The 22,673-nt window shown below is 44.0% G+C and overlaps 1 protein-coding gene across 1 annotated transcript in view; it reads right to left on the minus strand.

Moving 5' to 3' along the window:
- PCNT (pericentrin) overlaps positions 1–17,299 on the minus strand; it is a 248,093-nt gene extending 230,794 nt beyond the window's left edge. The window contains 3 exon segments of the mRNA XM_007948706.1: positions 265–405; positions 10,562–10,774; positions 17,243–17,299. Coding sequence (XP_007946897.1) covers positions 265–405; positions 10,562–10,774; positions 17,243–17,299 — 411 coding nt within the window.
- Between the last annotated feature and the right edge of the window lie 5,374 nt (positions 17,300–22,673).

Below are 22,673 nucleotides of genomic sequence, written 5' to 3' on the forward strand. Positions count from 1 at the left end.
TGGCTTGGGCGGGGGGGGGGGGGGCACACAGTTTTGTCTCCTTAATAACACTCTGTACCACCCCCACACGCCCACAGAACACACCTGCCCACTTTAGACAAATCCCTCCTAGCTGGTACCCTCCCAATTCCCAAAACAAACCCCACTATGTCTTCAGAGATGGGACCATTTCAAATATAAGGGACAGAGCACACTGCATGAACAGGAGCTAGAGTGTCTTAGGTCTTGCAAGAGGGATTAACTAGGTGGCAGGCACCATGCTACCTGGGTCTGAAGCTGCACCCGCTGTATCTCTGCTTCATGGGCTGCAGCCACCTGCTGGAGCTCTGCCTGCAGCCGTGCAGTCTCATCTTCGTGTTGATGAGCCAGGGCAGCAACCTCCAGTTTATGCTCTTGCTCATATTCCTGGGAAGGAAAGCAAAGGGCATGACCAGATCACTCACATGGGAAAATACAACCACTTAAAAATAACTATGGAAAAATATGCAACACTGTTAAGATGCTTTAAGTGTAAAGTTAAAAACACCAGAAACAGGAGGCTACAAACTCCATTTCACCCCTTCAGTAGATGTGTAATATCGGGTAGCCCTCTCCAAGCCTGTATGCTCATCAGTAAACTGATGAAAATAATAGATGAGAGAAATGTACATAAAAAATGCCTGGGAAAGGAAGATACCAATAAAAGCTACACAAATTTGAAGATGCAAATTTTAAAGATCATTTCACAGTCACTAAATCAACAAAAGCAGGTGATAGTATCATTGATTGCAATGTTATTGAGATCACAATGAAACAAATGTAACCAAACATCTATGATCAAAAACAAACAAAAAAAAAAAGTTTTAAAATTAGAAATTGTCAAAAATGAAATGGAACACATAAAGATTGATATCCTAGGCATTAGTGAGCTGAAATGGATGGGTTTTGGGCATTTTAAATCAGACAACCATATGATCTACTATGCTGGGAATGACAAATTGAAGAGGAATGGCATGACATTCATCATCACAAAGGATGTTTCAAGGTCTGTCCTGAAGTACAATGCTGTGAGTGACAGGATAATATCCATACGCCTACAAGAAAGATCCATTAATACTACTATTATTCAAATTTATGCACCAAGCACCAAAGCCAAAGATAGGGAAATTGAAGATTTTTATCAAATTCTGCAGTCTGAAATTGACCAAACATGCAATCAGGATGTGTCAATTATCACTGATGACTGGAATCCAAAAGTTGGAAACAAAGAAGAATCACCTGTAGTTGGAAAACTTGGCCTTGGTGACAGAAATACTGCTGGAAATCGCATGGTAGAATTTTGCAAGACCAATGACTTATTCATTGCAAATACCTTTTCTCAACAACACAAATGGAGGCAGTACAGGTGGACTCTGACAGATAGAAAACACAGGAATCAGACTGACTATATCTGTGGCAAGAGGCAATGGAAAAGCTCAGTATCTTCAGCCAAAACCAGGCCAGGAGCTGATTGTGGAACAGACCATCAACTGCTCATATGCAAGTTCAACTTGAAATTAAAGACAATTAAAACAAGTCCAGGAGAGCCAAAATATGATCTTGAATATATCCCTCCTGAATGTAGAGACCATCTAAAGAATAGATTTGATGCATTGAACACCAATGACCAAAAACCAGAAGAATTGTGGGATGACATCAAGAACACCATCCATGAAGAAAGCAAAAGGTCACTAAAAAGACGAGAAAAGAAGAGAAGACCAAAATGGATGACAAAAGAGACTCTGAAACTTGCCCTTGAGAGGAGAGCAGCTAAAGCAAATGATAAAAGAGCTGAAACAAATATTTCAAAAAGCAGCTCAAGAAGACAAAGCCAATTACTATAATGAAATGTATAAAGACTTGGAGTTAGAAAACCAAAAGGGAAGAATACGCTCGACATTTCTCAAGCTGAAAGAACAGAGGAAAAAATTTAAGCCTCGAGTTGCAATACTGGAAGATTCTAGGGGCAAAATATTGAATGATGTAGGAAACATCAATAAAAGATGGAAAGAATACATAAGAGTCACTATACCAAAAAGAACTGGTCGATCTTCATCCATTTCAGGAAGTGGCATATGATCTAGAACAAAAGGTACTGAAGGAGGAAGAAGAAGCTGCAAGGAAGGAATTGGCGAAGAACAAGTCTCCAGGGATTGACAGAACACCCACTGAGATATTTCAACAAACAGATGCCCCACTGGAGGCACTCACTCGGTTATGCCAAGAGATGTGGAAGACAGCTACCTGGCCAACTGACTGGAAGAGATCCATATTTGTACCCATTCCAAAGAAAGGTGATCCCACAGAATGTGGAAATTATCGAACAATATCATTGCTTTTGCACACAAGTAAGATCTTACTGAAGACAATTCAAAAACAGTTGTAGCAGTATATTGACAGAGAACTCATGAGGAACCTGTACATTTACCAGGAAGCTGTCGTTCAAAAAGAACAAGGGGACACTGCATAGTTTAAAATCAAGAAGGGAGTGTGTCAGGGTTGTAGCCTTTCACCACACTTATGCAATCTCTATGCTGAGCAAATAATCTGAGAAGCTGGACTATATGAAGAAAAATGTGGCATCAGGATTGGAGGAAGAATCATTAACAACATGCAATACAGTGACAATACAACTTTGCTTGCTTGCAGAAAATGAGGATGACTTGAGGCACTTACTGAGGAAGGTTGAAGAATACAGTCTGCAGTATGGATTACGCCTCAATATAAAGAAAACAAAAATCCTCACAACTGGACCAATAAGCAGCATCACGATAAATGGAGAAAAGATTGAGGTTGTCAAAGAATTCACATTGCTTGGTTCTACAATCGATGCCAATGGAAGCAGCAAGTCAGGACATTAGATGACATGTAGCACTGGGCAGGTCAGCCGTGAAGGAACTCTTTCAAGTGCTAAGGAGCAAGGATGTCTCCTTGAGGACTAAGGTGCACCCAACACAAGCTATGATATTTCCAATCGCCTCATATGCATGTGAGAGCTGGACAATGAATAAAGAAGACCGAAGAAGAGTTGATGCTTTTGAGTTGTGGTGCTGGCGGAGAATGCTGAAAGTACCATGGACTGTTAAAAGAACTAACAGATCTGTCCTGAAGGAAGTGCAGCCAGAATGCTCCTTGGAAGCAAGAATGGCCAGACTTCATCTAACATACTTGGAACATATTATCAGAAGGGACCATTCCCTGGAGAAGGATGTCATGCTTGGTAAGGTGGAGGGTTGACCAAAGAGGGGAAAGCCTTCAACGAGATGGATTGACACAGTGGCTGCAACAATGGGCTCAAGTATAGCAAGGATCATGGAGCTGGTGCGGGATCAGGCGGTGTTTCATTCTGCTGTGCGTGGGGTCGCTATGAGTTGGAAACGACTTGACGGCACCTAACAACAACACTTCTGTGGGCACAGATAGTGGATACAAGTAAAATGAAATCCTTGACAACTTTTCTCCATTTATCATGATGGTGTTTACAGGTCCTACAATAAGGTTTTTTGTTTTCTCTATGTTGAAGCGTAATCCATCTGTAGGCTGTAGCCTTTCACCTTTATCAGTAAGTGCTTCAAGTCACCTTTACTTTCAGCAACCAAGGCTGTGTCACCTACATATCTCAGGTTGTTAATGAGTCTTCTTCCAATCCTAATGCTGCATTCTTTTCCATCTAGTACAACTTCTCAGATTATTTGCTCAGCATACCAAACAAAAAACTAAATTCAGCATACAGATTGAATAATTATGGTGAAAGGACACAACCATGATGCACACCTTTTCTGATTTTAAAGCATGTGGTATCCCCTTGTTCTGTTTGAATGACTGTCTCTTGGTCTATGTACAGGTTTCTCACGACCACAATTAAGTGTTCTGAAACTCCTATTCTTCTCAAAGTTATCCATAATTTATTATGACCCACACAGTTGAATGCCTTTGCATAGTCAATAAAACATAGGCAAACATCTTTCTGGAATTCTTTGCTTTCAGTCAAGTTCCATCTTACATTAACAGTGATATCCCTCATTCCATGTTTTCTTCTGAATCCAACTTGAATTTCTGGCAATTCCTTGTCAATGTACTACTGCAACTGTTTTTGAATTATTTTCAGCATAATTTTACTTGCATGTGATATAATGATATAAAAGTTCTACAGGTTTTGACAAATGCATGATGTCATGTATCTCCTATTATGATATCATACAGGTTTCACTATCCAAAAAAATCCTCTCATCGTTGCCTTTATCCCCCTCCAAAACCCAGGCAAACAATAATCATCATATTGTCTATAATTTTATCTTTCCCAGAAAGTCATTGTTCTGGTTACCCAGTGCCTCTCTGACAAGAATATACCACAAATGAGATGGCCTTAAGAAACAGGAGTTTATTCTCTCACAATTTGGAGGCTTTAAGTCCAAATTCAAAGTGCCAGATTCTAGGGTCTGGGTGAAAGCCCCTCAGCCATCGGCTTCAGCTCTGCCTCCAGCTCCCAGCCCACTGAAGCTAAAGGCTTTTCTTCACTCAGACAGCTGCTGCCTGCTGAGGCTGCCAAGCCCAAGGTTGATAAGTAAAAAGGCACAGTCCCAATGTTACCAAACCACATAGCAGGCCATTAATTCAAGTCCATTTTAAGTCCCCAGGTCGGCAGAACACGGCAGGCTGCTGAACAACGACACAGCTACATGCAGGGTCCAAGCATGCCGTAAGTTAGAGACTATCCCCAAGGCTTCTCCTTATACACAGGAAGCAGACCACATCACAAAGGCAGCTACTCAGCTGCTTGTGGTAGATCCCACCACGGAGCTGATTGCCAATCTCATCATGGGGAATAAATACCACCAGCTGCCCAGCCACTCAACCAGGCCCAGCCAAGCTGACATACAAATTTAACTACCACAGTCATATAGTTGGAATCATACCTTTTCAGATTATCTATCTTCTTTCACTTAGCTGTATGCATTTAGATGTCATCCATATCTTTACATTGTTCTTCGCATATCTTGGCATTGCTTGACTAGTGCCTAAGGCACTTGACTGCTAACCAGAAGGCTGGCAGTTCAAGGTCACCAGTCACTCCTTGGAAGGAAAGTTGGGCAATCTACTTCCATATGATACCACCTCAAAAACCCAAGGAGTCACATCTGACTCGACGGCATGTAACAACAGTATTCCATTGTATGGATGTCTAAATTTATTCATCCATTCATCCACTAAAGGACATGTTGGCTGCTTCCAGTTTTTAGCAATTATGAATAAAGCTGTTATCAACATATTCATGTTTTCAAATCAGTTGGATAAATACCTAGAAGTGTGATTGCAGGTTATTAAAGATTGTTTAGCTTTGTAATCTGCCAAGTGATGAAAAAAAATTCCTATTGTTCCACATCCTTGCAATATGGTGGTGTTAGTGTTTTGGATGTCAGCCATTCTAATAAGTGTATTTTGTCGTAATCCATCAGGTTTTCATGTTTGTTAAGCAGAGAGCCAATGAAACAAGGGAAGCCCTCAATAAGATGGATTCACATAACAGCCACAACACTGGACTCAAACATACTACAATCATGAACATGGCGTAGGACCTGTAGTTGAGCAGTAGGGCCACGCACTTTTTCATTCTGTTATACCTAAGGTCACCATGAGTCAGAGCTGACTCACTGGCAGCTAACAATAACAACAAATGATGTTGAGTATCTTTTCATATGCTTACCTGCCATCTGTACATATTCTTTGGTGAGATGTCCATTCAGATCATTTGTCCATTTTTTTCCTTGGATTGTTTTATTGTTACTAGTTTTAAAATTTGTTTAAATATCAGCTTTGTGTTTTATCAATATTTTCCCCAGTATGTGGCTTTTCATTCTTTTAATAGTGTCTTTCACAAAACAGAAGTTTTTAATCTTAATGAAGTCCAACTTAGCAGTTTATTTCTTGTATGAATCATGCTTTTATTGTTATATCTAAAAACTAATCACCAAACCCAAGCCCATGTAGATTTTCTCCTATATTTTCTCACATAATTTTGAGTTCTGCATTTTACATTTAAGTCTATGATCCATTTTTAGTTAATTTTTGCACAAGTTGTAAGATCTGTGTCTAGGTTCTCATTAATAACTATTTAATTTAAAATTTTAACAAACAATGTTATACAGTCCTTCTTAACATAAAGATATATAGTACATAAACAGATTTATTGTAACTCTGTGCTATTAAAATTTTATGGCTTCACCTGAAACACAAGTGTTTAAATAAAAAAAAACAGACAAACTCAATATCGTGAGAAATAATAAATAAATACTAAAACTGGTGGGGCAGTGGGTTTATGTTAATGTGGGAAGAATAATTCAGAAAAGGAGGGTGAGAATAGTTGCACAACTTGAAGACTGTAATCAATGTCATTAAATTGTACATGCAGAACTTACTGAATTGGTGTATGTTTTGCCATGTACATTCTCCACAACACCAAAAATAAAATATTTAAAAATAAGTACCTTTGGACTAGCATATTTTAACTATATACTGTAAAGCTAAAGACAAAAAACTGTAAGATTTGTGTTTCATAGGGATATTGGTTAGCAATTCTGAAACTAATCTGTGTGTATTCTAAATTGAGCAACTAAGTAAATACGTTATAGATAAAAAGAGCCAAGTTTCTATCAGAGAAAGGAGTTAAAAATAAGGAAAAAGGGAAAGTTAGAATGAATTGTGGGGTGCTGGCATGGAATTGAAGGTATTAGTATGAACTCATGTTTTTTAGTATACAAGCAGATGAAGAAATAGATATAGATGTGTTATTTGTGTGTATACATGTATTTATACTTCCTAGCTCTGTCTGTTGAAAGGCCCTAGAAATAACGATACCCGCTGGTAGCACGAACTCCCAGCACCCAGATTTTGGTTCTAAATACCACTCTCCACTGAAAGGAGCCAGGGGTTCTGAAGAAATGGCTGATTCCAGGTCTAGGGTAAAGAAAGGACAAAAGGGAAAATCTCAGTTGCCAAAGAGCAAGTAAATACTCAAAAAATTTTGAAAGTGCTCCCAATGGCCAAATCTATGTATTTCAGCAGCAAAATAAATAATGATAATGATAGATTAAAACCATAGGCTAAAGTAAACATCCATGAATCCATACTGATATAAAAAATTGAATAAATAAGTAAACTGAGGAAAAGGGACAGCTCATTCTTACAGGAGAATACTAACTCATATATGTAGATGGAATTAGGGAAATAAAGCATGGTTCATTGAATCACTTTAATATGGCCCTTCTAACAATGGTCTTGTAACTTCCACACAATGATTGAGTGGAACTATGTAAACAAGGTGCTTATTGCCCATCAAGGGGATTGGACAGTTCTGCTAATGCAAATAAGGGGCATGGAATCTTGTGGGGGTAGGATCATGCAAATAAGGTACATGGAACTCTTGCAGGGGATTGGTCAGTATTAGGGAATCTCTTTACCAGCAAGAAGAAGAGCCAGGAGTGGAACACATCCTTTGGGCCCAGGTTCCCTGCACCAAAAACCTCCTAGACCCAGGAGATGGAGAGTTGTAACACTGAAGACATTGGAAATGGTGCAAGATGGCAAGAAGCAGCAGTAAGCATAGCAGAGTTTAGGGGCAGAGAAATGGTATGGTGGCAGCAGAATCAGGAGACTGGCACAAGACAAGGCAGTGGGCTTTCCGGCCCACAGAACAAGGCAGATATAGTGGGCATGTCAAGCCATGGAACAAGAGAATTAAATGCCTTCAGACAGAAGGCTCCCTCCTGAAGTTAGGTGCCTCCAGGCACACTTATCAGCAGAGCTAAAGAGCTTTGTAACACTTGCCCAAATAAACAGGAGCTGGGAAAGCAAGAGGCCAAGCCCAAGCAGGGACCAGCAGAAGAGACCTGCCTCTGGGCAAGGTGGAGAAGAAGCTGACCTGATCTAACTGTATCCTGTATTACCTCCAAGTTGATCCTGATCCTGAATTTTAACCTGTTACTTCCCTAATAAACCCCATAGTCGTGAGTATGGTCTGTGAGTTCTGTGTGGCCATTGCAATGAATTATCAAACCCAGCAGAGAAGCAGAGGGTATGATGGGAGAGATGGCTGGTGTCAGAATTGGTTAAAAGGTTGTAGAGTGAGGAATGTCTGATCTCCACCTCATAGGAATTAGCTCTGGACTGACAGTCTATCCCCTCATGAAGTTAGACAAAGTAATCTGGCCATACACCATTTTTACAAAATCTCCATCTGACCAATCCCTCAGGAAATTTTTGCAGGCAAGAATCATCAATAAGAGCTAAAACTAATGAAAGAAAATACCATGAGAAACAAGACATCAGCAGATCAGACCACTGAGCTGATTGTTGTCAATCAATCTTTCCATCTCCTGCCCTGAAGATCTCAACCTCAGTGACTGGGTGGGGATCATAGTTTTTCAGCATAAACCCTTATTTACTCCCACACAGGACTAAGCCAGCAAGCTCAGTTCCCTTTTTAGCATATCCAATCAAAGGTGGTCTAGGGGCAGACTCATACACCTTCTGAACATTATCCATTTAGATGGATATTATTTTCATAATACATTCAGATAAACACAATTACTTCATATAACCCTTTTAAAATGTTTTGGTATTCATCCAAACCTCTCTTTTCCTTATCCCCTGATCATTTCACTCATTCATATGCATATGCCTTCAGATCCCTGACTAGGGATTGCCAGAAAGTAAGTCAACTTTGGTTGACCTACTGGGCCCTTAAAAGAGAAAAAAAAAAAAAAAAAGATATCTGCAGAGTGTGAAATTACCTCTCCACCATAAACTTATTAACTACAAAGAGAAAACAATAATTTTACTACCAGAAGATAGAGAACTAAGGCACCATAGTAGCTATATGATCAAAGTTATTATCATCAATAAGGAGTCATCAAACACTAACACCTGGTTCTTCCAATATGACACCCCTCAGAGAATGTCATCACTCCTGCAGTGCTCTCGCCAAAAATGCACACACACAAGGAAACATCAAACAGACCCAAACTGGCCGATATTCTACAGAACAACTCTTCAAAAGAGGACAAAAGAGCTCTGGCTGCTGGCTCCTCCCCTGCAAAGGCAGGAGCACTGAAGCAAGACCTTCTAATTTTTTTTAAAGAAGTGGAAAGTCCAAATTTGTACGCAGAACATCACAAATTTTACATGTTGGCAATAATTCAATTTTTTTGTTAGTCAGGCAAGCCAGACACACTACAATTTTGATCTGAATTCTGTTCTCAGCCACCAGTTTTCCTGCTTGGTCTAGGAATATCTATCCCTGCATATGCCCTGCTGCACACCAGCAAAGGATGCTCAAGACTCAGACTCACTCCCTGATAATTCACACACTGATAATCTGAGGAAAGCTTCACCAAGAGTAGATCTCAATGTACCAGAGAGGCCACACCAGCCCACACTCTCAGCCACCAACACCCACTCACCAAGTTCACACTACTCCTTCCCACAGAGAGTGCCCTGTAGCTCTCAATGCTTCAAGGACCTGCTGGCTGTGGCATCTCCTCAACAATACACCATTCCTGTGACAGGAGTCACCCTCACCCTTCCCATTCTATGTTCATTAAAAAGGTGAAGGATTAAACTGTGGTACATACACACAATGGAATACTACACAACACTTAATTGAAGGACATTATGCTGCGTAAAATAAGTCAATCACAGAAGGACAAATATTGTATTAGTTCATTATTAAAAAAAGTCAAGGAAAGGTTTATATGTGGAAGGAAACTTTCTTTGTTGGTTACCAGGGGTGGAAGGGGAGGGGAGAGAACACTGCAAAAATAAAAAAAATAATTAATTAAAAAAAAATAAAAAGGTAAAGGACTACCCTTTGAGCCTAGAACTGAACTTACCCTGTGGCTCAACTTTCAGCCAAATGACAGACAGGCCTGTAAGGTGAAATTATTATCACTCATTAGAATAGTTAAACATATAAGATCAAAAGAGATCTTGCCCAGGGACAAAGCTAACAAGGCTGGAAGGAATGGGACAGAAGGACAAAGAGAAACAGTAAACACAGGGAAGAAGTGGGAAGAGTGCTATTACACTGTGGGACTGCAATAAGTATCACAAAACAAAATGTGCATGAATTGTTGAACAGAAAACCAATTCTGTCTGTAAACTGTGGCCCAAATCACAATTTAAAAAAAATAATAATAAAAAAGGTAAAGGACAGACTGTAAGTCGTTAGATTTGCAATACTACACATGAATACACAACTATTCATGAAGAACTCACATGTGTAAAACTTCTATTACCAAAAGAAAAGTTGATGATAAAACTCGCCTTCAAATAGTCCAATCCAAAAATTCTCAATATCATATAACAAAGATAAAAAATGTATTAGGAGCAAATCCGTGAAATTTACTCATCTTTTGTGAAATAAAACAAAATTCTCTTTCCTAACTTTTGAAAGGCAAAAACAGACTGAAGACCACCTTTGGTAAATTATGTTAGGAATAACTGGAAGATAAGCAAAATGTTAAAACACAATGCTGAGTGAATTTACCTGAGCCGCAAGCACCCTTTCTGTCTTCTCAGAGGTGTCGATGCACGAAGTATTTTTCCAAACATCCCTTTCTCTGAGGAAAGCGCTGTCCCCAGCAGCTATCGGACTCTCCTCCGAGACAGCCGCATCGACAGTCGAGCCCTTCCTCTTCGCCGTCTTTTTCTTCGAATACGTACCGTCACCTTTTGTTTTTCTCTGTCGGAAGTGAGCAAGCTGTGCAAAAACGTAGACAAGTAGTAAAGGCAAAGATAAGTGAGAAAAAAGTAACAAAACCCCAGAGTCAACAGACTCGTGGGGTACATGAGGCTCTCAGGTTGGCTCTGTCCACTTGGCCACACCTGGCCAGACTCACATCAACTGAAAGACTACTTTCCCACAAGCACTGTCTTAATCAATATCTGTAATGGAGGATTTAAGTTTAGAATTATGCCCAAAGAACCATTAATTATGCCTCACTACAGACAAAGGAAAGCAATACGGCTCGTTGGCAGAATAGCTTTTCTAGCCTTTGGCAGTTTACAGAAAAACAAAATTTAAAAATACCTCTATTAAAAAGACTGATAACATAATTAAGGCATACTTAAGGTTTAAAATTACATCAAAGATAAGTCTCTCCCCTTTTTGCCTCCATTTTTCCCCAATCAAGGAAATAAGTACCCTAGACAAAACTTCCTAGCGATAGATTCTAAGAGAAGGTATAGAAGTAGCAAAAAATTAATTAAGCCAGGTCAATCTAACACTCTCCTTTATGAAATCAGATGCTCTATTTTTCACGACACAGCTCACCAAAGCACCTGGGACTTCCCAAAACGTTCCTGTCAGAAGGCACAACCCAGTTCGGTTCAGAGTCCCATTAACAGTCAAAAGAATGAGATCTAACATCAGCCATTTACCTCAAATGACAACCACTGCCATAAAAGCAAATGCATTTAACAAGAATGTTGATGTAAATGGTAATAAACCACAACCAATCCTACTAGCACTGAGTCAATTCCAACTCACAGAGGCCTCCACAGTGTTCCAAGGCAGTAAATCTTTATGGAAGTAAATTGCCTCAACTTCCTCCCATGGAGCACCTGGTGGGTTTGAACTGCCACCTTTCTGATTAGCAGCCAAATGCATTACCCACTGCACCTCCAGAGCTCTTTGTAAATGTTAATACCCCACCCCCCCAGAAAAAAAACCAAACACACTGCCACCAAGTCAATTCTGACTCATGGCAACCCCCAGTGGGTTTCCAAGGCAGTAAATCTTTACAGAAGCAGACTGCCTCATCTTCCTTCTACGGAGCAGCTGGTGGGTTTGAACCATCAACCTTCTGGTTAGCAAATGCCTTAGGCACTGCACCACCAGAGCTCCTTGTAAATAGCAAAAAAAAAAAACTCACCACCATCAAGTCAATTCCAATTCATAGCAACCTCACCACCATCAAGTCAATTCCAATTCATAGCAACCTCCATTGGGTTTCCCAGGGGGTGAACCTTTATGGAAGTTGATTGCCAACTCTTCCTTCCACAGAGTGGCTGGGGGGTATGGACCACCAACCTTCTAGTTAGCAGTCAAATGCTTTAGGCACTATGCCACCAGAGCTCCTTTGCAAATAGTAGTAGAAGTACTTAAATTCATGGACACAGAAAAATTTCATAAAGCCATTTAAGTGAGAATGATATTCTCTCAAGGACAGACTATGATCAGAACCAACCTTATTTTCACTTATTTTACTACCCTCCCATCAAATCTTGCCTCTAAGACAGAAAGGATGCACATGAGTAGTTTCTGATGTACAGTCCTTATTTCTGGCCTAGGGTTGGCCAGGAAGAGGCAGCTTGTTTCTTTCTGAATGAATGCTGTCTTGGTTTTCTAGTGCTGTTAAAATAATAAACAAGTGGAGAGCTTTAACAAACAGGGATTTATTCTCTTATAGCTTAGGAGGCTAGAAGTCCAAATTCAGAATGTTGGCTCTAGGGACTCTGTGAAGGCCCCTCAACTTTGGGCTTCAGCTCTGCCTCTTTGTTCCAGGCCCACTGGAGCAAGCCAGAGGCTTATTTTGACTCAGACAGCTGCAGGCTGCTGAGGCCGATGAACCTAAAGGGCAGGTAAAACGGCACAATCCCAAAATCGGCAGGCAACACAGCAGGCCACCAGTTCAAGTCCAGGAACTAGAGATGAAGACTCAACCAAATGCAGGATCTGAATGTGCCAAAAAGCTAGAGACCTTTCTCAAAGCTCCTACATATATACTAGAAGCAGGCTATAACCCAGAAGGCAACTAATTTGCTGCCCACAGCAGATTCTACCCATAGAGTTGATTATAACACATCCAATCTTATCATGGGGAATAACTACATCCAACCGCCATGCCACTCAAAACCACAGCCCAGTCAAGTTGACACACAACCTTAACTACCACAGATGCTAATCTCCCATCACCATTAATGCTTCTGGAGGCACTATTACATACACTGACGAGACACCTGCAAGCTCAGGAAATACACACGTTAACATTAAGCACCAGGCTCATTTTCATCTCCTGGTCCTCATGTTTGCGAAACACACATACACACAGAGAAGGCAGAAAAAGGGTGCCACGGCAGCCTCCCCTTCAAACCTCAGCCACAATCTCACCTTCACAGGCAGCCAGAAAGGGCTGCCCTGCCTTTGCCTGTTACCCTATCCTTAGACACTATGTCATCCTTGCCACTGCCTCCCACACCAGCTACTGTGAGTTCTGGGTGGTTTCCTCAGGGGAAAGAACTAGCTCTGAGCACCTCCCGTTAGCTGAAATACATGAAATCACCAATATCTGACAGTGTTTGACCTCAAACACAGCAAGGTCCTGTGGTTCTAAGGCTTGGCTGTGCTGTGAGAGGCCCTGTTCATTCCTTGATGGGGTGGGGCAGGCTCAAATTCAAAGTGTCCATGCTGTCCTCTCCACCTCTAGATCTTGGGTCACTACTCAACCTGTCTTAATCCCCACAATAGGTCCCCAAAACAGTGAGCACAATGAAGTATTTGTGTAAAAGCTGGGACAAAGGAAGGTGATAAAGCACCTGAGTTCACTGAAGCATCAACCCTGCCCTGAGGCCTCTCAACCCCAGAAGTCCTGTTCTGGGTGTTTGGAGCTTCCCAAAGAACCCTGGTATGGGGGACAGAATGGGAAATGGGAAAGTCTTTTCTGGTATAATGAACTGTGTCCCTAAAAGATATGCCAATTTGGCTGGGCCATGATTCTCAATATTATGTAATTATCCTCCATTTTGTCATCTAATGTAATTATCCTATCTGTTGGAAATCCTAATTTCCATGAAGTCCATGAAGAAGCTCTGGTGGCACAGTGGTTAAAGCATTCAGCTGCTAACTGAAAGGTAGAAGGTTCAAACCTACTGCTTTGCAGGAGAAAGATAAAGCAGTTTGCTTCCATAAAGATTTACAGTCTTGGAAACCCTTTGAGGCAGTTCTACTCCATCCTATAGGGTAGCTGAGTCAGAACTGGCAATGGGTATGATGTTTATGGGGAGCTCTGGTGGCATAGTGCCTAAGGCATTTGGTAACCAGAAGGTTGGCAGTTCAAACCCACAAGCCACTCCTTGGAAGGAAGATTGGTCAATCTACTTCCATAGTGATACCACCTCAGAAACCCAAGGAGGAGTTGCTATAACTTGAATCCACTCAGGGGAGTGAATCTGGTTTGGTTTATGTCAATGAGGCAGGATACAATGCACAGGATTAGATCTTATCTTGAGTCAATCTCTTTTCAAATATAAAGGGATTAAACAAGCAAGCAGAAATGGGAGGGACCTCCAACCACCAAGAAAGAAGAGCAGATGTAGACTCTCCCATGGGCAGTGAAAACTCTCTCACACATCACTCCAATGACACAGACTCCAATCCTGACCCTGGAGAGAAGGCCGTGGGCAGGAAAGGTAACCCAACTGCGGCTTCCCACCACATGCAGAACGGCTTGGACTCAAGTGGGAATGTACAGGGTTCAGTTGTATAATATTTTTTCCAGCAAATTTTTATACAGTGTCTTGAGGAAGGATACTGTCCAGAAAATTAATGCATACTTTTGTCACAATTTGCCTTTTGGCGGGGGTGGGTTTTTTTTTTTTTTTTTTTTGCTTCAATACCTCTGCCACTTTGGAAATTGTAACAGTTAATACTTTGAATGCTGCCAAAAGGACATTTTGTGTAAGGTCAAGTTGTTTTTATAAGAGTTAATGTGCAGTTGTAAATGGCAATCTTTCTTAAGTATACCACAGTGATGTCTGTATAAATCTGTGCACATCCAGAGCCTGTGCTGTGTAAGGGCATTCTTACTCACACTGTTCTTATACTGAGGTAACAGTCAGACTTGTTCTAGTAGGTGTGGTTTATGAATGCCCAATTTGCCCAGTACAGTGGTTTCATCACTAAATATTGGGCTTGTGGATGAAGTCCTATAGTAGTTTCAGTGTTAGATACAGTTTTCTACCACACATCTGTGCATTTTCTCTTTAGGAGACTGAATACTTAATTTTGTGCATAGCTGCTCAGTTCTTAGGAACTGCAGTATTCTGTTAATGCATATTGCTCTGTGACTCCAGTATATCTTACCTATACTGACCAAAGCCAAATAAAGATTTTTACTGTATCTTTAAAAAAAAAAAGAAGAAGAAGAGCAGAGAGTGGAACGCATCCTTTGGACCTCAGGTCCCTGTGCTGAGAAACTCCTAAACCTAGGGGGAGAGTGATGACAAGGATCTTCCACCAGAACCAAGAGATAGAACACCTGCCCCTGTAGCTGGCACTCTGAATTGGGACTTCTAGCCTCCTAAACTGTGAGAGAATAAATGTTTGTTAAAGCCATTCACTTGTGGTAACTGTCACAGCAGCACACAGCATAACAAAGACACCTGGGGACAACATTAGCCTTTCTCCTCCTCCACTCTCACCTACCCAAGGAGTTCCACTTGGGCCCCAGTAGGTCCCAGGCCAGATCAGGAGGGGACCCCTGGGGAATGTCAGGCAAAGAGAAACAACAACTCAGAGTGTAAACGAATCATGCATTCCTGGAACACCCTGTTGTTCTATGCCCTTTAGTCCACTCCGATTAAACTTCAACTCATAGTGACCCTATATAATAAAGGAGTACTGCCCCGCTGAGTTTCTTATCTTCACAGAAGCAGATCGACAATACTTTTCTCCAATGGAGCCAATGGTAGGTTGGAACTGCCCATCTTTCCCTTATCAGCCCAGTGCCTAAACACTGAGCCACCAGGGCTCCTTGGAACACCGTAGTGACACCGTGGCTGCAACGATGGGCTCAGGTATAGCAAGGATCATGAATTTGGCGCAGAACCGGGCAGTGTTTCCTTCTGCTGTACAAAGGGTCGCTATGAGTTGGAGATGACTCGATGACACCTAAGAACAACAATGACACATTGTTCATATTAAACTAAACTGCACAATTCCAAGGGAAATGTAAATCTGAGTGTAGTTTTAGTATGGAGGACCTGAGTGCCTTGCAGGTAGAGGCACCTTCCACGAGGTGCCCTCTCTCTGACCAGCTGCTCGACCCCGACAGGGCTGCAAGACAGTTACAGCCTGGCAGTCCCGATACCAAGAAGCCCTCCAGGAGCTCCTGGGCTCTGGGGAGATGGAGGCCAGGGAAGCGGCTGTGCAAGTGGCTATAATGAGCCATATATCTATTATATATAATAGATATTATATATATATATATATATATATATATATATTATATGACTATAATGAGCTATAGTCATATAAAAACTCATTGCCAGAGTCGAATACGACTCATAGCAACCCCTCCTTGGGTTTTCAAGGCAGTATCACTATGGAAGTAGATCGCCTAATCTGCCTTCCGAGGAGTGGCTGGTGGGTTTGAACCGCCAGTCTTCTGGTTAGCAGTCAAATGCATTAGGCACTACGCTACCAGAGCTCATACAGTCATACAGCGTCCTTATTTATTTCTTTACTCCTGCTTTTGTGTCTGGGTGCAGGGCTGGCAGGCAAGGACGCTGCTGTGCTCCTATGCCACCGACTTTTCCTTGGGCACGCTGGCAAACCAGACCGACACTCCGCGGAGTCTTCAGAATAGGTGGCAAGGTAGAACTCAACTCAAAACGAGGTGGAACGATCCCTCGTTTCCAGGGAAATGCGGAGAGGCGGGGCGAGGACCCGCGGGGCAGCAGGAGGAAAGTGACTCCAGGACTGGAAGATAAAGCACATAGCCTCTCCTCTCTCCTAGGAACTAGCCTCCTCCCTCTCCAATCCCCTCTATCTCGAACCGAGACCCCTCCTCCCATTCTAAGGACCAATCTCGCCTTCTACTTCCCCCTCTTGGTAGCCCAGGGACACAGGCAACTCCTTGGCAACTGGAGGTGGCCAGGAGGGCAGCCCGGCCACGGCCTCAGGGCCCCCACCGAGCCGCCGCGCGTTCTAGCCACCGATTGGCTGCAGCCACGACGGGGGCGGGCCCGGGTAGAGGGCGGCGGATTCAAGATGGCGGCGGCCAGGAGGGGGCTGCCAGATGAGCCAGCGGAAAGGGCAAGACCTCGGAAGCGGGCCAGACGAACGGCGTCCGCTCCTGACAGGGAGCAGTGATAGTTAGCCATCGGAGCCTGCTCCTAGGACTCCACGCTGGGACAGCGTGAGGAAAAGGAGAACACTGCCGTTTACCTTTGCTCTCCCGGCCTCCACCTTTCTCCGGCGCTGCTCTTGCTCATCTTCTTCCATCTCTGTCTGGGGCTCCTCGCAGTTCGCCCAGGAGGTGGCGGGGCCGACGCTGCGCCGCGGACGCTCTATTTACACTTCCTCCCCCTTGCCTGGGCTCGCCCTCCCCCCACGACAACTGTCACGCAGCCGTGGGTCTGCCCCGCCCCTGGGCGCGCACCCAGGAGCCGCTGGCCCACGACGCCAATCAGGGGGCCGCGTTCTTGCTCTCGGGCACGCACACTAAGCCCCGCCCCTAGCAGAGGAGGTGCAAACCGGGCGGAGCTCCGCCCCCGCCCGCACTCGCCTACTTCCAATTGCCGAGATGGCGCCCCACCTCCTTCTGGATAGAGCCGGTGATGGGAGCGCGGAGGACGCGGAGCTCTCTGTGGTTGGTCGAATTTAAAAGATCCTGGCTGTCCAATAACGGCGGTGGGCCGAGCTGAGAGGGCCAGGCCGTGAGTTGGAGCCGCTTCTCGTGGTTCCACCTAGGCTAGAGACGCCGGGGTGCGGCCGCGGGCGCCGGCCTGTCTGTCCCAGCCCAGTGACGCCGGGTTGCATCTCCCGCGGCTGGAATGCACGCGCTGGTAATGGGCTGTCACACGACGGGCACCAGGAGGCAGCTGCCAAATGGATGGATGAGGCTGTCCGCGTCCTTCTCGGCCCTTTGGAACGAGACCCGAGTCACTTACGCGCCCTGAAAGCCGGACTTGATGAGCCCGCCAACCACCGACCCTTTCGCGCGTCCAGGCCCATGGCGCAAGGACTGCGCCCCAGACTTCCCTGGTTATGGTCTCTCAGAGCTATCTCTGACGCCCCCTAATGTGGAACGCTGAAGTGGAAGGCCAAACGAGCCCCTCACTGAAAATTACAACTTTAACAGACTAGCAGGCACGATTAAAGTAGACAGTAATCATAGTGACTAACTTGCTATTTTTCCCTCCCTTTTGCTTTCTTTTAGGTAAATAGAATACCAACCTCTTTACCAACGCTGTCTTCTTTAGGTTTGTTGTTTTCCATTATATTGTTGTAAACATAACTCCCACGACTGGTTTCCTCTAAGAACCGTAACCTATGAGGCAAGACAACCCTGGGAAGAGGGCTGCTGAGTCTGGAGTAACCAGGGAAGAGAAGAACAAAGACATTCCTGGCAGTCCAAGGGATCTTTAACCGCCTTCCCATTTTGCTATATAATCATGTTTACTGCTTTGCTGGAGGAGATAGACGTTTTAGAGAAGTGATTCTCTTTCCTTGGGTATCAATACTCAAATCTTTTGCTTTCCCTCTTCAACCTGTTGTGATCATCGGCTCTTCGCAACAGGGCATAAGGACCTTGTTTTCCTACACCAACTGGCACTCTACCTACCCACTAATGCCCATTTGGATCTAGTTTCCTATTTGGCCCTTATCCCCAAGGCCATTACACTTGAGGTTGATGGCTGTGGTTGGTCTTACCTGCCATGCACCTGGAGCTAGCAATTCATGGCACAGAGCAAGGGTGCAACAGACAGTTGCTCATCAGAGTGGCTTTCTCCATGTGAACAGGAAGGACTGAACCTACCATTGAAGAGATCCCCCTTTTTGACCGGGTTTGCTGGTCTAACAGAGCCTGATGGAGCCCCTAGTTGCCCTTCAGGTCTGGAATTGAACCTCCAGCCAAACAAAAGACAGGCATATGAGCTGAACGTTTACATTAGGTAGATACACTCCTTGGAGAGATCTATCATGGCAGAATAGAAGGGCTGTGTATGCATAGGGAGCTCTGGTGGTGTAGTGCCTAAGGCATTTGACTACTAACCAGAAGGCTGATGGTTCAAACCCATCAGCCACTTCCTTGGAAGGAAGACTGGCAATCTACTTCCATAGAGATACTACCTCGGAAACCCAAGGAGGGGTCACTATGAGTTAGATCCAACTGGAGAGCAGTGGTTTATTTTTTTGGTATGCACAGGGAGAGAGCTCAGGGGCAGGAGCGCATGGGAGGGAAGGACATAGGGAAGAGGTAACATGGGGAGGAAATGGGAGCTGTTGCATTGTGGTAAATTGTAGTCAGTGTCATGAGATGAAGTGTTTGTGAGCTGCTGTATGGAAAGTGAATTTGCTCTGTAAACTTTCACCCAAATCACAATAAAAATTAAAAAAAAAAAAAACACCACCACCTTTTTACAGACTGAGCACTCTGAAATTGAGTGGTGTGTTAGAGTTGTCTGGAGGAAAATTACTAGGAATCAACACCTATGGGAAGCAGGGCTAAGGCAAGAGTAGGCACAGGGTGTAGGTTAGGTGTGATAGAGTGCAAGGCCACTACCACCCAGGAAGGCCCCAAGCATTATAGGGCTATGCAGTAGTTGTCCTGGAGCTAAAAAGCCAGGCATTTATATGCCTGCCTACATAATCATTAGATGCAGGCCATGCTGAGAAGTTGAGGAGTTAACAACTGGAGGTGCCTGCTTGACCTCACTCCCCACGGCTGGGCAGCAAGCCCTTTCTTCAAGGGGCTTCAGGTAGCACATCTTGTTCACGTAGATTGACTTCATATATGCTGAGAACAACTCCTCTAGGATTATAGGGGGTCTCTGGTAGCATAGTGTCTAAGGCACTTGACTGCTAACCAGAAGGCTGGCGGTTCAAACCCACCAGCCCCTCCTCAGAAGGAACGTTGGGCAGTCTACTTCTATAGGGATGTTGTTTGTTATTATTTTGCCATCAAGTCGGCCCCGACTCATAGCAACCCCTCCTTGGGTTTCCAAGGTGGTATCACTACGGAAGTAGATTGCCCAATCTTCCTTCCAAGGAGTGGCTGGTGGGTTTGAACCGCCAGCCTTCTGGTTAGCAGTCACGTGCCTTACGCACTACGCTACCAGTGATACCACCTTGCAAATCCGAGGAGGGGCCGCTATGAGTCAGGGCCGACTCCATGACACATAACAACAACTGCCTAGGAAACTCAGAAAAGGCATATGAACAAGGTGAGCCTTCACCACTGCAGCTGACCTCAGGGTCTTGCTTCTCACTCTCTGTTATGGATCCCCTACACAATGGATCCCCTCACCTTCAGAACATTTGGTGACTTGATCCTCATTCCTGAGGGCTCTGAGCCCTGGCCATCGTGCACTTTTCAGCTGGGGTTGCTGTACTTGTCCATTTCATAATCACAACTATGCAAGAGATTATCAAGAGGAGCTGGGATTCCATTTGTATTCTCTGCCTTTGTTGTGTAATGTCAATTCTACCTCCTGCTGAGAAATACCAGTTACCCTGCAGTTATTAGTTGAAAAGGATTCTTGGGACCAGGACCTCCACCACCACAGAGCCTAGAGTGTCAGGGAGTAGTAGGGCCACTCCTGATCCATGTAGTCCTTTTATTGAGGACACAGTGCCGTGTGAGAGGACTTGATGCATATGCCCAACCTTGCTGCTTCTGGGTGTTGCAGTGTATGATTTGACCAGTATACCCCATAGTCATGGGCCACTCCTGTTCTCTGACATGGACCAGTCCCCTGGACTGAAGAGTGTTATGAAGGATCCCATGCTGGTGGATCAAACCCTTTGTGAGCCCCCAGAGAGAAGAGCAGTCAGAGGCCCTACAGGCAGGAAAAGCAAACTCATGCCTACAATATGTACCTCTTCCTGTAGGACAATTTCTGGACCTCTTAGGGGAGGGGAAGGGGGTGACCAAACACACTGTTATTGAGTTAATTCCGACATATAGCGTCCCCTCCTTGGGGTCCGAGGCAGTATCTCTACAGAAGTAGATTGCCCAGTTTTCCTTCCAAGGAGTGGCTGGTGGGTTTGAACTGCCAGCCTTCTGGTTAGCAGTCAAATGCCTTAGTCACTATACCACTCAGAATGGAAGGGGGCCCATATTTCTGACTTGCCATCAAGTGCCCAGTTGGTCTTGAAGAATGGGACCATGGTGGCACTCAGTACCCTTCTCTGTTACTGGCAGGTTGGCTATTTGGTGGTGGCAGTAGCTACATCAGCCTTGGTAAGTGGGCATTCATCCTACTGAGCCCATGCCTACCCTCCATCTCTGTCACTGTGGCTATTCTATTCGTATGTCCAACATGCCAGTGGTGCAGTGCCTAATGAGCAAGGCAGGTGGCAGGACATTTTGTCTTGTGGTGGTTCATTGCCTCTTCCACAGTGGATGTTCTATGGTGGCATTAATATGTGATGTGAAGATCACCACACTATGCCCACTCCCATATGTCTACCTATATACCTCTACTACAGACCTCACTGTCTGCAATTTTCAAATCTTAATCCTTTCAGGACCTTGACCAGTAGCTGGAAAATTTGGCCTTGGTAATAGAACATTAGTGAGCTGGAATGAGCTGGTACTGGCATTTTGAATTCTGGGCATGGCAGAATGAGGAATGGAGGCGTGAAAAGGAATGGTGTTGCATTCATCATCAAAAAGAGTGTTTCAAGGTCTACCCTGAAGTATAAAGCCAAGCCTTTCACCACTGCCCAGGAATCCAAATGTACTCTGATGTTGGGCCACTTCCACAAAACCCTGAAGGAGCTAACAGCTAGAGATCCTCCTTGAAAGAGATAGCATATTCTGTGCCCACCCCACCATGGAACCAAGGTCAAGGCTGGATATGAGGGAAATCCTGGTCCTACTGTCTGGGAGGCATGTGAAAGACCAAGTCTTCTAGAGAAGAAGAGAATGGGTTCAAGTGCACCCCTTGTTTGTTTTCAACCAGACACCATGCAAGGAATGTACGAATCACTATTTGGTTGCTAAAACAGAGACATGGCTTGCCCTATGTTGCTCCTTGAAAGGTAGATTTGACTGCTGTTGGTGCATCCAGCAGTCAAACCAAACCCATTTTGACTCGTAGAGACCCTACAGACAAAGTGGAACTGCCCCATGGGATTTTCAAGACTTAAAATCTTGACAGAAGCAGGCCACCACATCTTTCTCCCACAGAGCAACTGATGAGTTCAAACCTCTTGGTTAGCAGCTGAACACTTACTGTACCACTGGGGCTTCTTGCATCCAACAGTACCCAAAAACCAAAACCAAACTCACTGCCATCGAGTAGATTCCAACTTATAACAACCCCCATTGGGTTTCCCAGGAGGTAAATCTTTACAGAAGTGGATTGTCCAGTCATCCTTCCGCAGAGTGGCTGGTGGGTTTGAACTGCCAATCTTCTGGTTAGCAGTCAAATAAATGCCTTAGGCACTACACCACCAGAGCATCCAACAGTATAAAAGGCAACTACACAGCACTTTCAATGATCTTCCCACCAACCCAGTTGCTTCCTAGATGATTACTTCTGGGAGTGGTCATCAGAGAACTGGCCCTTCAAGTTTTTGGAATTCATCAACCTAGCCACAGAAAGGCCAGTTCTTGTGGCTCAACATTATAGACCTTATACATAAA

Source organism: Orycteropus afer, unplaced genomic scaffold (genome assembly GCF_000298275.1).
Source record: "Orycteropus afer afer isolate SDZICR_OR568_19922 unplaced genomic scaffold, OryAfe1.0 scaffold00219, whole genome shotgun sequence".
Taxonomy (NCBI): Eukaryota; Metazoa; Chordata; class Mammalia; order Tubulidentata; family Orycteropodidae; genus Orycteropus; species Orycteropus afer.